The sequence below is a fragment of the Rutilus rutilus genome (assembly GCF_951802725.1).
Source record: "Rutilus rutilus genome assembly, chromosome: 6".
NCBI lineage: Eukaryota > Metazoa > Chordata > Actinopteri > Cypriniformes > Leuciscidae > Rutilus > Rutilus rutilus.
Genome location: NC_140214.1, coordinates 33,118,780 through 33,140,346, shown reverse-complemented (window position 1 = coordinate 33,140,346; position 21,567 = coordinate 33,118,780). Strand labels below are relative to the sequence as shown.

Below are 21,567 nucleotides of genomic sequence, written 5' to 3'. Positions count from 1 at the left end.
ACTTTATTTTAAACAAAATTACAGATCGTATCTGTAAGACACTGTTCATTTGTTCGCTTCATTTTACTGCGGATTTGTTTTTAAACAATACACAGTTCGATGCACTTTTCAGAGAGACGGAAAATAAAAGATGCAGTTCCGACTATATTGGATCCGACACTGCGACAGTAATGTCGCAACACACGAGTGTACACGTACTTACTTTACTTTCACTTTACAGAAAATTCTGAATATAAAAACGACAGTGCGACAAACAGTGGTACATTAATTCATAATTTGTTTACACATGCGTTTAATTTAAACACTAATATAATGTAATAACTACCTCACAAATACATAAGGAATAAATATAAGTAAAAATAATTACACAGACTGGAGTATCTTTGATAAATGAGGTGTATGGCTGAATTTCACTGGTTTACTAGTTTACTATTTAGAAGGAAAAGCTGTGAAAACAAATAGTTGAATAAGTAATACGTACATTACAGTAGATTCGTTTCTGCACTCCATAGCGAAGCACCAGCACATCAAAGGACTGGTCCAGGACCCCCATGACCATAGCTTCTGAATCCAGAGGACCACACTCCTACCAGCAACATCACACTCATTAATAGATGGTTTGCTTACCAACAACATTTCTGCCTTTGCAGCTCAATAACAACTATGCTAACATTATATCAAGGGCAAAATGTATTTGCTCAAATTTGTTCAAAGTTGTTTTATTTATTACTATTTACATACAGAAGACTTTTACTCTATGTGCAAGCTGTGCAAATGATAAATAAAACCTTACCTCTTGAGCATCTTTGCTATGATACATACCTTCACAAAGACAGCAAAGAAAAGTTCAGAGCTCAGCTCTTGAACTCTCTTTGAAGCAGTCTTCCTGTCATTGCAGTGGGATGACTGTTTGTGTACTTCTTCTCCTGAGAGACTCAAACGTGGCCCACAGTCTGTAATGACACAGATAGAATAAATATGAGGCTCCAGATAAAACAGCACTTATGCATTTGCACAAACAGAAGTTGTGCATTTCGGAATGAAATGCAATATAGAAAGATAAAAAAATAGAGGGCGGGGCTTGATTTTAACGCACATCCTCGCCATCTCTAGCTCACAGCAGACTGACAATTGGAGAGGAGTTGTTAAGGATGTTCTGCCCAAGCCGTTCCAAAGGGGAAGCACATTTTGAGAATTTGACTAAAGATTACGAAGATCATTTTTTTCATTCGGTGGATTAATGATAATTTTAAACTTTCAAATGTGTTCTAGTCAATGTTGACTAGAACTTGGCATGTTCATGTAACTCATGTAACCTAATTTGTGACTCAATTACAGTGGGATTTATTAAAATCCTCTTGGTCGACTTTACAAAGGATGTGTTTGGATATCTTTGTTAAGAGTTACCAATCGGGAGAAGGGTATACAAAAGTATTTTGAAAACATTAGATGTGCCATGGAATACTGTGAAGGCCATCATCAACAAGGGGAGACAACAGGGCACCATAATGACATTCCAAATGAAAGGGCACCCGTCCAAAATTGATGGATGCTAGGACTTACAGTAGCATTAATTGAGCTGGAGGGATATCTGGCAAGTATTGGTCACATGCTGCATGTGACAACATCCTGTATTCTTCATATGTCTGGGCTATTGGGTAGGGTGGTCAGATGGAAGCAATTACTCACAAAAAATAAAAAAGAAGAAAAAACATGTGGTCCAAAATGCAGCAGCTAGAGTTCTTCCTAGAATCAGGAAGTATGACCATATTAGCCCAGTTCTGTCAACACTGCATTGGCTCCCTATTAAACATTGTATACATTTTAAAATCTTGCTGATTACTTACAAAGCACTAAATGGTTTAGCTCCCTAGTACTTGAGTGAGCTCTTAATGCATTATAGTCCTTCACGTCTATTGCGATCTAAAATTCTGGCTAGTTGATAATATCAAAATCGACTGACGGCGGTAGATCCTTTTCCTATTTGGCACCAAAACTTTGGAGTAGTCTTCCTAACATTGTCCGGGAAGCAGACACACTCTGTCAGTTTAAATCTAGACTAAAAACACATCTCTTTGACCTGACATACACATAGAACATTATACATATCTATTATTCAAATCAGTTAAATGGCTGCATAAATTAGGTCAGCCGGAACCGTTGTTTTCCCCCCCTCTATTCTGTCACCTGATGGAGTTTTGGTTCCTTGCCACTGTCGCCTTTGGCTTGCTTAGTTGGGGACACTTAATATTCAACAATATTATTAATCTGTTATCACTGTAAAGCTGCTTTAAAACAACCTGTATTGTAAAAAGAGCTTTATAAATAAAGGTGACTTGACTTAAAATAATTATGGTTTAATGAAACCAAATTCGTTTGAACTTTTGGGCCATAATTTTAAAAGGTACGTTTGGCTCAAAAACAATACCGCTCATCACCCAAATAACACCATACCCACAATGAAGCTAGGTGGTGCAAGCATCATGCTATAGGGCTCCTTCTCCTCAGCATGGGACTGGGGCAGTGAACTACTCCAGTTCTTGTTAAAACACACTAGACATGCTTATTCTGTGCATTTTGATCACTTTTTGTGGGAAATCATATTTGTTTTGTCCATCAAAAGTGTGCTTTCACTTTAAGTGAGCGTGAGTAGTGCAGCAAAAATAGACTCGGCGCCGAAACCCCTGATTCACTGCTGCTCTATTAAATGTTGCATTGCATAATGGAACATTTCCCTCACTAGTGAGCAGGCAGCAGGACGTTTGAGAACCTCTAGTGGAGCTGGAGCACATTACAGAAAGCCTTCAGTCAAGCAATAGTCACATGCACCGTGACTCTTGAACACGAGTAACTCACCAATGGAGGCGGCCAGCAGACGGTGCACTATGACATCAGCATAGCGTCGTATAGGTGAAGTGAAGTGTGTGTAAAGAGGCACATTCAGAGCATAATGACGGAAGAGCTTCTGATCCTTCAGAGCTCCAGAACAGAAATACACCGCCATCTAAACAGGAAAACGATATCAAATAATTCTGATTAGATCACAAGACGTTCAACAGTCACCATTGCTTCAGTTCTAATAATCTGACACATTAGCTCTGTTACAATTCAGAGTAAGCTGCGCAACCAGGATGGAATTGACGCTTCTTATACACACACACAGGCTGTTCCAAACAGCAGGTAGAAAATAATGCTGCTTTGTAAGAAAAATCTATTATTAAGTGTTCCCAAAATGGTGGACTACAGGAACGGCTTAGATACGAATAGAGTTATTGATACTGGATAAAATACATATTAGTACTGAATAAAATGCAATGATATAATATTCAGTAATATTATCGATTTGACTGCACTGATACTATTGTATGAGAACAAAACTTGAAAAGAATTGAGCCGGATGACACCAGTGTAATGCTGCATTATAGCCAATCCCACTTGGTTTCATACAGTAATTGATTAATTTTGCAACATCAACAATGTTTATTGAACTTAATTCTCAAATTGGATAACCTGCTTTACAGCAGAATTCTGATGTATCATTGATCATTATTTTCCTGGTTATTATTGCACAGCTGCTTTGAAACAATCTGTATTGTATAAAGCACTTTATAAATAAAGGTGACTAGACTTTAATTAAAAAGGAACGATAATGCCCTTTATTTAAGTGTTCAACGTTTCCATCCAGCGTTATTTAAAGCGAATTATGAAAATGCGCATAAAAATAGATGGATGGAAACATAGCTACTGTAAACAGTGAAGCAGCTGACTAGGGTGTGAAAGAGACAACATCCTCTTCCTACTCAACATGGTGTGGACATATACATCAGAATGGATGAACAGAAAGTGGATTTAAACTGTTAATAACAGAAGCACATCTTCACCTGCATTGGCCTGGAGCACATGTGAGTGAGAACTTCTTTCCTGGCAGCTGTATACTCGTCATCCCCAAAGCTTTCATTCAGACTCCTCTGTCATAACAATAGACACAGATTAGAATGCGCACACAATTGTGCAAAAACACAAACACACACACACACACACACGTTGGGTTTTTGTGTTTCATGAACACTCCATTGACAATTATAATGATATAATGAATTTTATACTGAACAAACTTTACACTATTTCCTAATCTTAACCTTTTCATTTTTATATATTTTTTAAAAAACTTCTGGGTTACACATAGTCTAAGCCCTAGTCCTTGAGTAGGAAACAAGGCAATGTGTCAGTAGCTGATGCTAGGGGAACACCTTTGGGTTGTGCCAATTGTCTAAAGACCATATAGAATCACGCCAAGCTATGGGAACGGTTCACATATGGAAGGGGGGGAATCTTCTGAACCACCACCAATGTGCAGCATCCACCTGGATGATGAGACGGCAGCCATATAGTGTCAGAACGCCCACGACATATCATCGTATTGTGGAGAGGAGACAAAGTGATGAAGCCAATCAGTATATATGTATATGTATGTGTATATATATAGTTATGCAAGTTCTCCCACTTGGAAATCATGGAGGGGTCTGAAATTGTCATCGTAGGTGCATGTCCACTGTGAGAGACATAATCTAAAAAAAAAAATCCAGAAATCACAATATATGATTTTTTAACTATTTATTTGTATGATACAGCTGCAAATAAGTATTTGAACACCTGTCTATCAGCTAGAATTCTGACCCTCAAAGACCTGTTTAGTCTGCCTTTAAAATGCCCACCTCCACTCCATTTATTATCCTAAATTAGATGCACCTGTTTGAGGTCGTTAGCTGCATAAAGACACCTGTCCACCCCATACAATTAGTAAGAATCCAACTACTAACATGGCCAAGACCAAAGAGCTGTCCAAAGACACTAGAGACAAAATTGTACACCTCCACAAGGCTGGAAAGGGCTACGGGGAAATTGCCAAGCAGCTTGGTGAAAAAAGGTCCACTGTTGGAGCAATCATTAGAAAATGGAAGAAGCTAAACATGACTGTCAATCTCCCTCGGACTGGGGCTCCATGCAAGATCTCACCTCGTGGGGTCTCAATGATCCTAAGAAAGGTGAGAAATCAGCCCAGAACTACATGGGAGGAGCTGGTCAATGACCTGAAAAGAGCTGGGACCACCGTTTCCAAGGTTACTGTTGGTAATACACTAAGACGTCATGGTTTGAAATCATGCATGGCACGGAAGGTTCCCCTGCTTAAACCAGCACGTCAAGGCCCGTCTTAAGTTTGCCAATGACCATTTGGATGATCCAGAGGAGTCATGGGAGAAAGTCATGTGGTCAGATGAGACCAAAATAGAACTTTTTGGTCATAATTCCACTAAACGTGTTTGGAGGAAGAAGAATGATGAGTACCATCCCAAGAACACCATCCCTACTGTGAAGCATGGGGGTGGTAGCATCATGCTTTGGGGGTGTTTTTCTGCACATGGGACAGGGCGACTGCACTGTATTAAGGAGAGGATGACCGGGGCCATGTATTGCGAGATTTTGGGGAACAACCTCCTTCCCTCAGTTAGAGCATTGAAGATGGGTCGAGGCTGGGTCTTCTAACATGACAATGACCCGAAGCACACAGCCAGGATAACCAAGGAGTGGCTCTGTAAGAAGCATATCAAGGTTCTGGCGTGGCCTAGCCAGTCTCCAGACCTAAACCCAATAGAGAATCTTTGGAGGGAGCTCAAACTCCGTGTTTCTCAGCGACAGCCCAGAAACCTGACTGATCTAGAGAAGATCTGTGTGGAGGAGTGGGCCAAAATCCCTCCTGCAGTGTGTGCAAACCTGGTGAAAAACTACAGGAAACGTTTGACCTCTGTAATTGCAAACAAAGGCTACTGTACCAAATATTAACATTGATTTTCTCAGGTGTTCAAATACTTATTTGCAGCTGTATCATACAAATAAATAGTTAAAAAATCATACATTGTGATTTCTGGATTTTTTTTTTTTTGATTATGTCTCTCAAAGTGGACATGCACCTACGATGACAATTTCAGACCCCTCCATGATTTCTAAGTGGGAGAACTTGCAAAATAGCAGGGTGTTCAAATACTTATTTTCCTCACTGTATATATATATATATATATATATACACTGCTCAAAAAAATTAAGGGAACACTTAAACAACACAATGTAACTCCAAGTCAATCACACTTCTGTGAAATCAAACTGTCCACTTAGGAAGCAACACTGATTGACAATCAATTTCACATGCTGTTGTGCGAATGGAATAGACGACCGGTGGAAATTATAGGCAATTAGCAAGACACCCCCAATAAAGGCGTGGTTCTGCAGGTGGTGACCACAGACCACTTCTCAGTTCCTATGCTTTCTGGCTGATGTTTTGGTCACTTTTGAATGCTGGCGGTGCTTTCACTCTAGTGGTAGCATGAGACGGAGTCTACAACCCACACAAGTGGCTCAGGTAGTGCAGCTCATCCAGAATGGCACATCAATGCGAGCTGTGGCAAGAAGGTTTGCTGTGTCTGTCAGGATAGTGTCCAGAGCATGGAGGCGCTACCAGGAGACAGGCCAGTACATCAGGAGACGTGGAGGAGGCCGTAGGAGGGCAACAACCCAGCAGCAGGACCGCTACCTCCGCCTTTGTGCAAGGAGGAGCAGGAGGAACACTGCCAGAGCCCTGCAAAATGACCTCCAGTATGCCACAAATGTGCATGTGTCTGCTCAAACGGTCAGAAACAGACTCCATGAGGGTGGTATGAGGGCCCGACGTCCACAGGTGGGGGTTGTGCTTACAGCCCAACACCGTGCAGGACGTTTGGCATTTGCCAGAGAACACCAAGATTGGCAAATTCGCCACTGGCGCCCTGTGCTCTTCACAGATGAAAGCAGGTTCACACTGAGCACATGTGACAGACGTGACAGAGTCTGGAGACGCCATGGACAACGTTCTGCTGCCTGCTTTCATCTGTGAAGAGCACAGGGCGCCAGTGGCGAATTTGCCAATCTTGGTGTTCTCTGGCAAATGCCAAACGTCCTGCACGGTATTGGGCTGTAAGCACAACCCCCACCTGTGGACGTCGGGCCCTCATACCACCCTCATGGAGTCTGTTTCTGACCGTTTGAGCAGACACATGCACATTTGTGGCATACTGGAGGTCATTTTGCAGGGCTCTGGCAGTGTTCCTCCTGCTCCTCCTTGCAAAAAGGCGGAGGTAGCGGTCCTGCTGCTGGGTTGTTGCCCTCCTACGGCCTCCTCCACGTCTCCTGATGTACTGGCCTGTCTCCTGGTAGCGCCTCCATGCTCTGGACACTATGCTGACAGACACAGCAAACCTTCTTGCCACAGCTCGCATTGATGTGCCATCCTGGATGAGCTGCACTACCTGAGCCACTTGTGTGGGTTGTAGACTCCGTCTCATGCTACCACTAGAGTGAAAGCACCGCCAGCATTCAAAAGTGACCAAAACATTAGCCAGAAAGCATAGGAACTGAGAAGTGGTCTGTGGTCACCACCTGCAGAACCACTCCTTTATTGGGGGTGTCTTGCTAATTGCCTATAATTTCCACCGGTCGTCTATTCCATTCGCACAACAGCATGTGAAATTGATTGTCAATCAGTGTTGCTTCCTAAGTGGACAGTTTAATTTCACAGAAGTGTGATTGACTTGGAGTTACATTGTGTTGTTTAAGTGTTCCCTTAATTTTTTTGAGCAGTGTATATTAGTGCTGTCAATAGATTTTTTTTTTTTTTTTATTAAATCACAAATTTTTTCTTTGATTAAATCATGATTAAAAACACTTACTTTTTATACGTTTTTCATATATTTTATAATGTAATAATTTCACAGTTAATCTCCGAATTAATGTAGAAACAACGAAGATATATTATGATACAGTATATTTTAAATACTTGTTTAATGGCATCTTTTCATGAATGAAGGACAGTATCACTGATACTAATACAGCTACTGATGCTTTGATGAAAATGACTGGCACGTGCACATGGCACTAGCGCGAGTCTTTCTGTGCGTCACTGACAGGACATTCACAGACCACAGAGAGTCAGGACCTCAGTTTAATGTCTCATCTGAAGGATGGTGCTTTTTTGACAGAATAGTGTTCCCATCACTATACTGGGGCATTAGGACACACACAGACCACAGGTTGAGCACCTCCTATTGGCCTCACTAACACCTCTTCCAGCAGCAACACCGTTTTCCCAGGAGGTCTCCCATGGAGGTACTGACCAGGCTCAACCCTGCTTAGCCTCAGTGGGCAACCAGGCTACAGGGTGATAGCTGCTGGCTGAACTGATTAGATTTATGCCACTGGCAAGTGTGGTCAGTAGTCTAGATAGATCAAGACACAGATGTTAGTGAGTCTCAAGGGTGCCAGACCAGCACCCATGCACTATGAGAAAGTTTGAGGTGCTAAAGCCAGACTGAAAGGAAGAACCCGACATCAGTTTGCTTTGCCCTTGAATATATAAACATCCTTCAGGTCGACCGTGACAAACCTGGTCTCCTGGTTGAATCTGACCCTAAAAAGGACAGTGCGCTCACGCATATCGTTTTTTCCCTAGTCATAGTCTTGATGTTGTCATTACAGTTCGGTACAGGCATCAGAACCACGTCTCCTCGCAGCAGATCTTCATGTGTGTGTGACGAAGGGATTCCTGATGCTATTTTGACTCCTTTACACATTTTATAAGCTCTTCACAAGTTCTCAGCTGGTCAAAATACCATCATATGCAGTCTACGCACATACAACGAGCACATTTATCCCAGCAAACACCAATGTTTTGGATATTCAGTAAGTTCCGTCTAAAAATAGGCAACACGTCATAAAAGCCCACCAGTCAGGTTGTGAACATATCCCTATGCTTTTAGGTTCGGTGATAAAAAAAAAGAACACTAAGCGGACCAGGACTAAGGATCATCCAGTCTCCTTTGCTCATCAAAGACAGCGAGACATGAACGCAGCACTTTCATCTTAAAGTTGTCGCCACGCTTACAGAGTGAAGTGCCTTGCAGCACAGTTTGAGCATGCAGCACTTTACTTACCATGAGTGTCGTTGCTAAAAATATATAAACAGCGGCACACACTTGCGATAACTCTCCAAAGTATTTTCACTGCGAGGAGAAAATAGTCCACTCGATTTTGTTGCTGAAGAACATTGAATAAGCAACACACTGAGCTGGCATGATTATATAAAGACAGTCAGCACCACCCAAAGGTCTTCCAGGCTTGTCGGAATGCAACAATATGGTTGTGGAAGTAAAAATCCCAATTTTTCTAATAACAATTTAACAACTGGGCATCCACTTTTATGTAGTGGATTCTATTCTATTCTATTCTATGTAGGATTTTTGATTGTGAAGTGGCGATTGAATGTCAAGGTTTCCTTTAACAGTACTTTAACGTCTGTCTCAATGTTCCTGGTTTGAATCTGGAAGTCAGTTTGCCAGTGTTGGTTTTTAATGCTGTTAACATAGTTTGAGATACCCACATGGAGTGCCCCAGATGAGGAGAAGTCAACGTCAAGGCCCATTTGGTCACAAAATTCCTGCAGGTCATCCACCATCTTGCTCTGGGGTGGTGGGTGTCTCCGCAGTAGGGCTAATTCTGGGTATGTGCGGTAGATCTGATGGGCGACCGCCATGTTTGCCAGCAACATGAACTCCTCCACCAGTCTGTATGACACAGGGCATGTGATTCATTGTTCAGAAGCTCAATATGAAGGTGTTCAGGGCCACATGTTGTGCAATACCAGAACAGGAGGTGACCAGTTCAATTTCACTAAGAAATTACAACTAGCAAAAGGACAGAACCGAACAAAGCTGGCTTTAGATGACAAAGCATGCATGCCCACTTACACCGCTTAGTGGTGAGCATTTTATCACACAAACCACAGTCAGAGTCATATCAACAGTTTTTGTGTGCATTCTTACTTGTTGCTGTCCCGATACTGATAGATGTAACAGCCCTGAGGCATGCTGGACTCCTTATCGAGGGTGAAAGATAGCTTAAGCTGTAACCAGAAAATGTCAACAAATGAATTACATTACTGCCATTAAAAAAAGATCATCAAAACATTCAGTTGCAAATTACTCCCTGTAGGCCTTTTCTATCATTTAGAGTATACATTACTTAGCACTAATCCAAGGGTATGTTATACGAAACATGCACACAATTATTAGTGAATGAGATTCAATGAGAGTCCAATTCTAGATTTTCCATGTTTTCTTATAGATATTTGAACAGCCTTCTAATACAGTAGGTATCAAATAGTACATGAATCCCTCATCTAGACACTGTTTTCTCATAAACTGAGAAAATGAAACTTTAATTTTTAAATTAAAAACAAGAAAAACATAGAGTGGGCTTAAAAAGTACATGTGTCTCAACCTTATAAGCTCACCTGTCTTCCAAATAAGCCCAATTTGTGTTTTTTAATGTCATCTGACCTTAGTTCTAAACATCTTTTTAAAAACCCGAAAAGAGTTAAAACCACCAAAAGTCCCTCAAAATATGCTTCAAAGATATTAGACTCTTACCCAATAGCAAAAATGTTTAGTCTATCTGGACTCTGGAGTGGCCTATTTGACAGTGCTTATTTCGAAAATCGCAGGACTATATTATCTACACCCAATTTCGTAAGGTTCATTTGCGCTACACTGATTGGCATTCAGCTTGCCATTTTTAAAGATAAAAGCCCAGATAAGAATTATAGTTTTAACATTTTTCAGCATAATTTCAATAATAACCAGACAAAACAATTCTCAAACATTCTCTTCTTGTGGATGGCTCTTGGCCAAAATTACTAGTAAAGCTGATCAATAAGTGAGATGATCAATGAGGACGATATATTTTGGTTGAAACTCAAAGCTTTGCCTCTAGTAATGGTGATCGCTCATGAACACATGAACTACATGATTGGCGCAAAGAAAAACAGCATGTGAACAGCTTTGTGCTGGAAGTGCTGTGCCAAATTATCCCCGAATAACTTGAATGAATTCTACACCCTGAGGGAATCACCACCCAAAGAGATCCATCACTGAGACATCAACCAAAAGTACTCATATCTTTATGAAACTTCCCCATAATAACAACAGGGATTATGTAAGGGGAAATATTTTTGGTGAGCCTAATGAAAAATATCTATGATACAACACATTACAAGTGTGTTCATGAAGTCTGCAAGTGAGTATGTGATGTTGAAAGACACTCGTATGTTACATAAACTAACTGCTTGTTACTGTAAACCGATCTATGTGTATCCAATAGTCATCTGTCTATCCAACTTTCATCTATCTGAACAAAAAAATGTTTTAGGTCACATTTACCCTAAAATCCACAGGAAAACAATCCTTCTATCCATGCTTCTGTCTTTCCCACTAAGCATCCATCCACTATGGGGTTAGAATCGTTCCTTTAGTCCAAATAAATAGATTATGATCCACAAATAGATGTAAAGTGATTCCCAAAAAATTTATAAAAAAATAAATACATCTAGTTTTCCCAATAATAAAAAAAACCCCACTCATAAATATGTTTTTGTGTCAAACAGCACTCTGCCGGCATTCATTTGTGAATCACATCCTCTGTATTATTGGATGGCTTGCTATGAATTTGTGGATCTCAAAACATTTCAGATAACAGCTACAGTGTACAGACTAATTATAGCATGTTCTCACTACAACCAACCACAGTGTTTCCCATACAATGATTTATTTGTTGCCGCTTACTACAATATCAGCACTGACCGCCACAAAGAGATTTCAGTGCTTCCTATTCATTAACTAGATTGTGGTGGCCCGAAAATATATTTAAACTTCTCATAATAACATAGGTCTTTAAATGTTGTGTTTTGCGCCATTGCTGTCAAAAAAAAAAAAACGATAAGGCTTTGTGTCGTTATCAAAAGACTGTCTGTTTGCGCTGCACAAAGAGAAGAGTGCACTTCGCTCACGTGATCAGCACATGATCAGCTCCTCGGGTTCGATTCTCAATCACAGTGAATGAATGCAGTGAACTCCATCTGTGCATGTTTTTCGCATGCATTTGGGAACGTAGCAAGCACCAGTTATTTTCACTATTCCATTATTTCCACATTTGCATAGTGATTACATCATTTCACTAGATTTGTAATGAGACTCGTTTGTAAACTTGTTTTTTCGCCAAACTGAATATGGATTGGAGCTCTTAATTTTGAACTCTCGATGTGCACCAGATTGATGAATTTAACTTTAAAGTGCCCCTATTATGCTATTTTAAAGGCTCCTAATTTTGTTTTGGATGTCTAATACAGCAGGTTTACATGGATTAAAAATGTTTTAACACATTTTCATTGATTCTCAAACTGATGGACTGATGTCCTTGAGTGCCATGAAAGGCGCCTTTAAATAAAATGTATTATTATTATTATTATAATAATAATAATAATAATAATAATAATAATAATAATAATGCAAATAAAAACTTTGCAATGCTCAAAAATACATCTTTGCATTTATTTTTTATGTTGTAAGTAACATTTACAATCAAAAACTATTAAGTCTGATTCATGTGAAATATTACTTGTGTGTGATCAAGTGTTTAAAAATATATAAATTAATAATAATAATTTAATATATATATATATATATATATATATATATATATATATATATATATATATATATATATATATATATATATATATATATATATATATATATATATATATATATATATATAGCATTTTACTGTTAAATGTACAATGTCTTTGGAATTCAACAACCCGTCACAAGCAATATCTTCTGTATATCTTCTCTACAAACAATGGGAATCATTTTGTAATACATTTAAATAATGTTTAAAAATAATATTTCTAATGTTTAATAGATCGTTAGATCCACGGAGCTGCTCATCCCAACCAACTTTAAAATGCTTGATTGAAGAACTGGGAAACGCTGTTGGCTGTTGTGTGACAGTAATTTCATCTATTACATGATCTCGCATGTTTATCACGAGGTTGAATCCAGTTATTTATTAGTCAGCTACTTATTGAGGATTTCTGTTCTATCTTGAATAAAGTGATGCTTCCAAAACGTGCCGGTATCCAGTATAGTGTTGTTCCCATAGCAGAGAGTGCTGTTTCTCTGGCATTTTCAAAGGCACATTAAAAATAAAACTGTGGCTTGACTTGATATTCAGTTATTGTAAAGAAAAATCCAAATTTTAAACATCTTTTACTGCACCAATTTTTGTGACCATTTTACTTCCCATTTGAGCAATGCAGATCAATGATCATTTTGTCAGCGCATGTTGATTTAGTTTTAGTCATATTTTAGTCATCTGAATTGTTTTAGTTTTAGTCGACTAAGTATAATAAGATTTAAGTCTACTTACGCTTAAAGAGCAACAGCTTGGAAGAGCCAGGACATTTTTTAATATAACTCCGATTTTATTCGTCTGAAAGAAGAATGTCATATACACCTAGGATGGCTTGAGGGTGAGTAAATCATGGGCTAATTTTTATTTTTGGGTGAACTATCTCTTTAAGGGCACAGACGGCATTAGGTTTATTACACTGCTGTCATTTTAAGATCGAAAGCGCATATCCAATGCAATGATGCACATCCGATATTCTCACAACTGTTTAGGCCGGTGACACACTGGATGCGTGGCGTGAGCGTGGCGTTTCTGTTGCGTGGCGGCTGCATCGCATTTTCCATGTCTTTGCACACCAGAAACGTGTCTGACGCGGCGCTGCTGCTGCGAGGTGACATATGCCTCATTGGTGATATATTTGACATACGGGGAGAGAGTTGTGGAAGGCCTATACTTCATGTTAACCATAAATATATAGCAGCAAAGACAACGTCGGCAGTGTTGACGGCAAAATAGGCTATAGAATATTTCGTTCTGTATTGACAGGTGCAGTATTTGAAAATCTATAATATTTTTTTTTAATTACATTTATATTTGCATTTATGTCAAAACCTAGACACTTTCAAACATCAAAATGACATTTATTAATATGTATTCGTGTCAAAATGACATATAAACATCTTTTCCTATTCTATTTTGCCTGGAAACGCTTCCAACACGCTTGCGTGTCGCGTGAAAAATAGGCGTCGGTTCTATTTCTAGAATGCACGCGTTTTCCGCGCGGCTCAAGCCGCGCCTGAGACGTGCGTGTCACGCAGGCAGTGTGCAAGCTCTAACCTGTTAACATGGGAGCCGAAATAAAAACGGACACGCCACGCAGCTGAGACGCTCACGCCACGCATCCAGTGTGTCACCGGCCTTACGTTCTCTTAAGACATAACCGACTGTGTTTGCATAAATGCTCTCCAAAACTGACATTTTGACTTTGCCCATTCAGACGTGAAAGAGAACGCGATTCGGTACTTTAGTAAAAGGTAGCTTTCTGTGTGTACAGCTGAGCGCTTCGGGTGTGTGCACACAGAAAATGTACCAAATAGAGTTCTCTTTCACATTGTCACACTTATTCAGATCTATCCATATGTCTGCTCTTCTCTCCCAGACGTTAACATTTTTGAACGTTTTATGAGACATGTTCAAGTGCATGCCAACTCATGTCCCTTCGGATAGATCGGCACGATACAAATCAAATGTGTGCATCTACCACATTTTTTTCCCAAATTGTCCCTCTCTAACATTTTCATCTAGTTTTTATTCATTGAAAATGTCAACAGATTTTTGTCATAGGTTTTGTCATTCAAAACTCGTTTTCATCTGTGAATTTTTTTTGTTGCGATTAAAATGATAAGTAAACGATATTAACACTGATGAAGACGAATGAGCAAAGCTATTTCAGGGCGAGACCACCCTGATTGTAAATCAAAACGTTGTTGGTTGTTGTGAGAACATGCTGCAATTGGTCAGCGCAATGTGGCTGTTATCTGATTGGCTTGAGTAGATGATGGGTCCTATTTGTGGATTTGTGTGCACTTCCACAAACATGCGGTGATCGACAAATGCACATAACACAGCAAGCGATTCACAAATTAATGTAAGGCAAAGTTGTGTTTGTAACATAAAAACGTATTTGTGAATATGTTTTTTATGTGGCAAATTTCATTTGATTTATTTGTGTATTTAATTCATTTTTAATGCATGTGGATCCCATTCTATTAATTTGTGAATATGTTTATTTTTTGTGAATTTATTTGTGGATTATATAACCTATTTACTTAAATATATATATTTTCAAAATTGCTAAATAAAGTTTTTTTAACTAAAGTGGCACTTTAATATGACGAGAGAATGGTAAAGTGTGACCACAGGTATGAGCCAGAGTTTTTAGTATTAGAGTATTAGTATTTCACTAAAATGAAAAACAGTCCAAATATAAAATGATAACTGTCCAGACTAAAGTCTGGTCTGCCTGACCTGGTCAAGCCGGAGAGCTCCACACTCAAAGCGCTGGGCTCTGAGTTTTTTGGCAATGTTGTGCAAGTTGAGGACGGCTTCTTGTATCTCGTGGATGCTGTGGTCTGGGGAGCAGGTTGGCAGTTCGTCAGCACTAAAGTGCTTGTCAGGAGCTTCAATCATACTCTGAGCATGATCATAACTCAACTTAATGCAGGAACAGATGACAGTTCGCCCAAACCACTCACTCAGGATCTACAGAGCACAGAGAAAACAGTACTATAGAAAAAAGAAGGCAGTGTGACAATGGGGGGGCCCTCTAAGAAAAGAGAGGTAACACCCACAAAAAAGGTTTATTTTGAGATTTGCTCTCAATGGCCCTCATTTATCAAAAGTGCATACACCAAATTTCCAGCATACACCTGGCGTACACCCAAAACCACGGTGACTTTGAGATTTATCAATATGGACGTTGGCGTACGGCACGCTCAAATCCTACGCCAGCTCAGGAGGTGGTGTACACACGTTTTGAGTGCGGGAATGCGCAGAAAAACAATTCCTAACACCACAAAACGCACTGACAAACTAAAAGATATGATATATTATGACCCACTGTAAAAAAACAACAACATAGTAATTATAAACTTCAGTGTTTATTTTTGTGCAACATGGACTTCAATGTTTAATTTGTGTGACTTTACCAAAGCATTTGAATTGTAGGCATATGTATTCCTTAAGTTGCGAGCCTGTGCGCTTTACCTGACGTTTCAAGCCTTGTTTATACTTTCGCCTGGCTCCGCAGCGCGAGTCTCCGCAGACTGCGCGCGCACCTCCCCAAACGGACGAGGCGTTTATACTCGACGCGCTCGCCGTTGTACTATTCTTTGAAACGATGGTTAGGCCAGGGTTAGGCCCGGCAGGTGTGCACGGACTGGGTTTAGTAATGAAAGGCTTTCAATGACCAAAAAAATAATTCAGACTGACAAAATAATAAAAATGACTTTCTTCTTCTTTTAAATAATAATAATAATAATAATAATAATAATACAAATAATAATAATAACGACATTCTTCTTCTAAATAACAATAAGCGTCATTAATAATAAAAATCTAGAAATCAATTTTGTTTCTTTCCACTTCCCTGGTTTCGCTTTCTCTTTCTCAAAGAAGTTTCTCTTCTTTGCCGTCTTCCGTGTGTCCATGGCGTAAAATGAGGGCGTGGGGGGAGCGGAGACTTGAACATATAGGGGCGTGTTATTCTAATGACGCTCGTTTTCAGCCACGGCATTTATCAAGCGCAGGTATTGCGTACACCTGGATTTTAAAGGTACGCACAGCTTCATAAATCAGGCGGTGAGGAGAGTGTAAGCATAATCTTACGCCAACATATACGCCCGTTTCTATGCAAGAATGATAAATGAGGGCCAATGAGAGTATAAGAGGTCATTTAACAAAGTACCTTTCCCTCTGGAGAAAGCTTCCAAATGACAGAGAATGTCAGTCTATCGGTCAGAGGATTCAAGCTGCATAGCTCTTCACACAGAAGACGAGGCAACATGGGGATCACCTGAAAAAAAAAAACTCAGTTCAGTTCTTATACAATGGCTATGTTTACATGCAACCAAATAATCTGTTAGTAATCGGATTGACGTCTCAATTGGACTGAAAAGTCTTCACGTAAACACCTTAGTCGATCCGATTGAGCTCGATCCGAATGAAATTTCGTTCGGATTGAAAGTGATGGTTTATTCCTTTTCTAAACCGATTGAGAGAACATGTAAACACCTGATCGGATTAAAAAAACGAAACTGAAAGAACTGCGCATGTGCAATGACGTTAAAATAGCGTAATATGCGCGCGGAACAAGCTGTTCTTCCTTTTGAATAAAGTGTAATACAAATGAGTGTCCCGTCATTCTAAAATTCTCCTTTCACAGGACAGCAGGAAAACGTCCCACCAGTCCTTGTTTCAGATTCTCATCCACAGTCTGCATTTTTACTGCGTTATAAATATAAGCAGCACGGCACAACAGTTCATCTGCTCATTGTCTCAAAATTATGACCAGAAATGGATAAATATTAAGTCTGCTGTTTAAAACAAATAAATAACTAATGTAGGAGAATGGCTTTTATGCACAAACAGCAGGAAACTGTATATTCGTGCAGTCAGGAAAATCTATTCCGATTTGAAGCTTGTGACGTGTAAACTGCACATTAAACCCGATCACATTTAACGTTCATGTAAACACTACGTTCAGATTCATCAATCGGAATGAATTCAGTCTGATTGAAACACAAGTTGTGCATGTAAACGTAGCCAATGGTGTCAGTGAAGTCAGATCAATAATACAGTTAAATAATAAGTGTCCCCAACATTTAATTTAACTACTTTTTTTTAAAACTATAACTAAACAAATTTCATCTAATGATATCCAGTATGCGCATTGATCAATGTTTATATATTTTTGGCATAAAAGCACCTGGAAATCTTTTGACAATCATGTTCATTTCTTTATAATTTAATAATATTTAATAATTTTGATCAAATGTATCTTAGGAATGGGGTGCTTGGATGATTTGTACATATAAATAACCTAGTCCAACTGCATCACATTACAGGTCAAATCATTTTGTTGTATACTTTTATGTACTTGTGTTGAAATATATATAAAATATCTTCTGCTTTAAGACAGAACTATTTCAGAACTAGATCATCATTCCCTCCCTAAATACTTAAAATGTTGAGACTAAATAGTATACCACCACTGTGAATTTCACATATTAGTCATAATATTATTATAACATTATATTCTATGGATTTAATGCATTTGCAGACAGACAATCTAGTGACCTGTAACTGCCATAGGCCCTTTGAGGTCTGGTACAAATATGACATACAAATATACACATTGGCACATATGTATGCACGAAATAGATTGTCTCTATTACGCTATTATGCCAGTAGGTGGTGACCAGAGACTGTTGAAAGGTATTTGAACACTGAATCATTCATTCAAGAGATTCATTCAAAAACACTGGATGAAACAAATATTCATTCATTAATTTCAAACGATTTAAATTTTTACATAATGAATTCATTTAAATAAATAAATGTTTTTTTATAGACTCATTTATAACATTTTAGACATTTCTAAATAGACTGATTTAAAACATTAAATATAACCTTTTTTCATAACCTCAAATAACTTGCATGTTGTTTTGTTTAGTTGTTTAAAGTGCCCCTATTATGGATTTTTGAAAATGACCTTTCATGTAGTGTGTAAGTGAATAAAAACATCCTTTAAATCTGAAAATGCAAAGTATATAAAGTTATTGTCTTTCAAAAATAAGTGTCGACTCTGAGTCAATGAAATGAATCGTTTTTCAAACGAATCATAAGCCGTTTCGTTGTGACGTCAAGACGAAACATTAGCATATTGCCCGCCCACTTATTGCGCGTGCAGACACCAGGGAAAACTTGAACGCCCTCAAACACTGCAGCTGATTCCTGTGGATACTGGACAGCATCATGTTGAGAAGACGCTGTGTTTTCCAATGTGAAGGTAAACGGTAAAGACAGTGTTTTTTTTTTTTTTTTTTTCACTGCCCAAGGACGAGCATGTGAAGAATCAGTGGTTAAAATTCATCTTTACCACAGCAGTATACATTTATGTTGCATCAGTAATTCACGCTAGAGCTCGGCTAATGTATGCACTGTTATTGATACAGTTTCCACATGTTCACCGCAATAAATTAGAAAAATACTCGGTAAATACACTAAACAAAATTATAAACGCAACACTTTTGTTTTTGCCCCCATTTTCGGAGGGGTCCGAAAACCAGTCAGTATCTGGTGTGACCACCATTTGCCTTAGGCAGTGCAACACATCTCTTTCGCATAGAGTTGATCAGGTTGTTGATTGTGGCCTGTGGAATGTTGGTCCAGTCCTCTTCAATGGCTGTGCGAAGTTGCTGAATATTGGCAGGACCTGGAATACGCTGTCATATACGCCGATCCAGAGCATCCCAAACATGCTCAATGATCCTTGCAACATGGGGCCGTGCATTATCATGCTGCAACATGAGGTGATGGTTGTGGATGAACGGCACAACAATGGGCTTCAGGATCTCGTCACGGTATCTCTGGGCATTCAAAATGCCATCAATAAAATGCACCTGTGCTTGTTGTCCATAACATACACCTGCCCATACCATAACCCCACCGCCACCATGGGCCACTCGATCCACAACGTTGACATCAGCAAACTGCTCACCCACACAACGCCATACACGCTGTCTGCCATCTGCCCTGTACAGTGGAAACTGGGATTCATCCGTGAAGAAAACACCTCTCCAAAGTGCCAGACGCCATCGAATGTGAGCATTTGCCCACTAAAGTCGGTTACGATGACGAACTGCAGTCAGACCCCGATGAGGACGATGAGCATGCAGATGAGCTTCCCTGAGACGGTTTCTGACAGTTTGTGCAGAAATTCTTTGGTTTATGCAAACCGATTGTTGCAGCAGCTGTCCGGGTGGCTGGTCTCAGATGATCATGGAGGTGAAGATGCTGGATGTGGAGGTCCTGGGCTGGTATGGATACACGTTGGTCTGCGGTTGTGAGGCCGGTTGGATGTACTGCCAAATTCTCTGAAACTTGTTTGGAGACGGCTTATGGTAGAGAAATGAACATTCAATTCATGGGCAACAGCTCTGGTGGACATTCCTGCAGTCAGCATGCCAATTGCATGCTCCCTCAAAACTTGCAACATCTGTGGTATTGTGCTTTGTGATAAAACTGCACATTTTAGAGTGGGCTTTTATTGTGGCCAGCCTAAGGCACATCTGTGCAATAACCATGCTGTCTAATCAGCATCTTAATATGCCACACCTGTGAGGTGGATGGATTATCTCGGCAAAGGAGAAGTGCTCACTAACACAGATTTAGACAGATTTGTGAACAACATTTGAGAGAAATAGGCCTTTTGTATACATAGAAAAAGTCTTAGACTTTGAGTTCAGCTCATGAAAAATGGGGACAAAAACAAAAGTGTTGCGCTAATAATTTTGTTCAGTGTAAATAAGTACAAGTAAAATGATCGGTTTGTTGATGGCCAAGCACTTGTTAATGCTGATGGTGAGGAATTACAGTTGCATAATGTACCCGAGTAGTGTATCACTGAGAAACGTCCTGCTTGAGTCGTCCTTGCGATGGAGGTTCGGGTTGAATAACTAGTTCTTCCAGTGTTTCATCATCGGACTCGCGCTCGCATTGATATGGTAAAATCTATGTCATTATTCATTACTGTGTTTAGTTTATGTTGTAGGAAGCATTAGGACAAGCAGAGCTGACGTTGTTATGGCAATGGGCTTTTTTGTTTTCGACACGCGTGCGTTGTACGCGGTAGACCAATCACAACATACTGAGCTGTTTGGCCAATCAGAGGAGAGCTTGAGGAAAGGAGGGATTTAGAGAGATTGATTCATCTTAGAGAATCGTCGAAAATGTGTTGATGTGCAAATGTATATTATGAGAAAATGAAACCTTTGATGCATGTAAACCTGTTGTAGGAGACACGAAAATAACATTAGGAAACTTTAAAATAGCATAATAGGGGCACTTTAATGTTTTGTTTTCAGAATTGTGGGAGATTGATTTCTATTTAAAAAAACAACAACAATATTATCCAGATTCATAAATTAAGCTTAAAAGAATATATAATATAGGGTATCTGGCATCTAACTTACAGGCTACCATTAGCACTGATTTTAATATTAAAATGTATAATCTTGCAGACTAGGATGAAGCCTTTATGTACTTTAACAAGGATTTGGGACAGTTATAATGCATTTTAATGCAGGATTCTGAAATGGTTTCTTATTTTAAAGATGCTTCGCATCCATTGTGCAAAGTTGTGCAAACCACTTTAGGTATAGGCTTTACCCCATCCGCAGGCCTCCTTTCTTTTGGTCCATGATATTAGGCTGTGTTGTTTTTAGATAAATTGTTAAGAGGGGTTTGACAATGTGATGCACTTAGACTAGCTTGTTCATATACAAATCATCCAAGCGCCCCATTCCAAGCCAGTATCATTTCTAAGATACTTCTGATAAATATTAATAAATATTATTTAATTATTCATTTTCTATGTGGAATCACCTTTGTGAACTTCTAATATTTAACTTGTCTGAAGAATTATTGCAGCCATTATCTCATTCAGGAATCCCTTAA

General features: G+C 39.3%; 1 protein-coding gene across 2 annotated transcripts in view; it reads right to left on the bottom strand.

Annotated features, from left to right (window-relative positions):
• Window positions 1–21,567, bottom strand: part of dis3l2 (DIS3 like 3'-5' exoribonuclease 2) — a 59,648-nt gene that overhangs the window by 17,639 nt on the left and 20,442 nt on the right. For both annotated transcript variants that reach the window (XM_084410562.1, XM_084410561.1), the window contains exons 12-19: window positions 16,796–16,903; window positions 15,358–15,591; window positions 9,906–9,985; window positions 9,464–9,647; window positions 3,882–3,968; window positions 2,857–3,004; window positions 823–953; window positions 482–586 (exon numbers count right to left, since the gene is read on the bottom strand). In XM_084410562.1, the coding sequence (XP_084266688.1) occupies window positions 482–586; window positions 823–953; window positions 2,857–3,004; window positions 3,882–3,968; window positions 9,464–9,647; window positions 9,906–9,985; window positions 15,358–15,591; window positions 16,796–16,903 (1,077 nt within the window). The remainder of the gene's footprint in view (window positions 1–481; window positions 587–822; window positions 954–2,856; window positions 3,005–3,881; window positions 3,969–9,463; window positions 9,648–9,905; window positions 9,986–15,357; window positions 15,592–16,795; window positions 16,904–21,567) is intronic.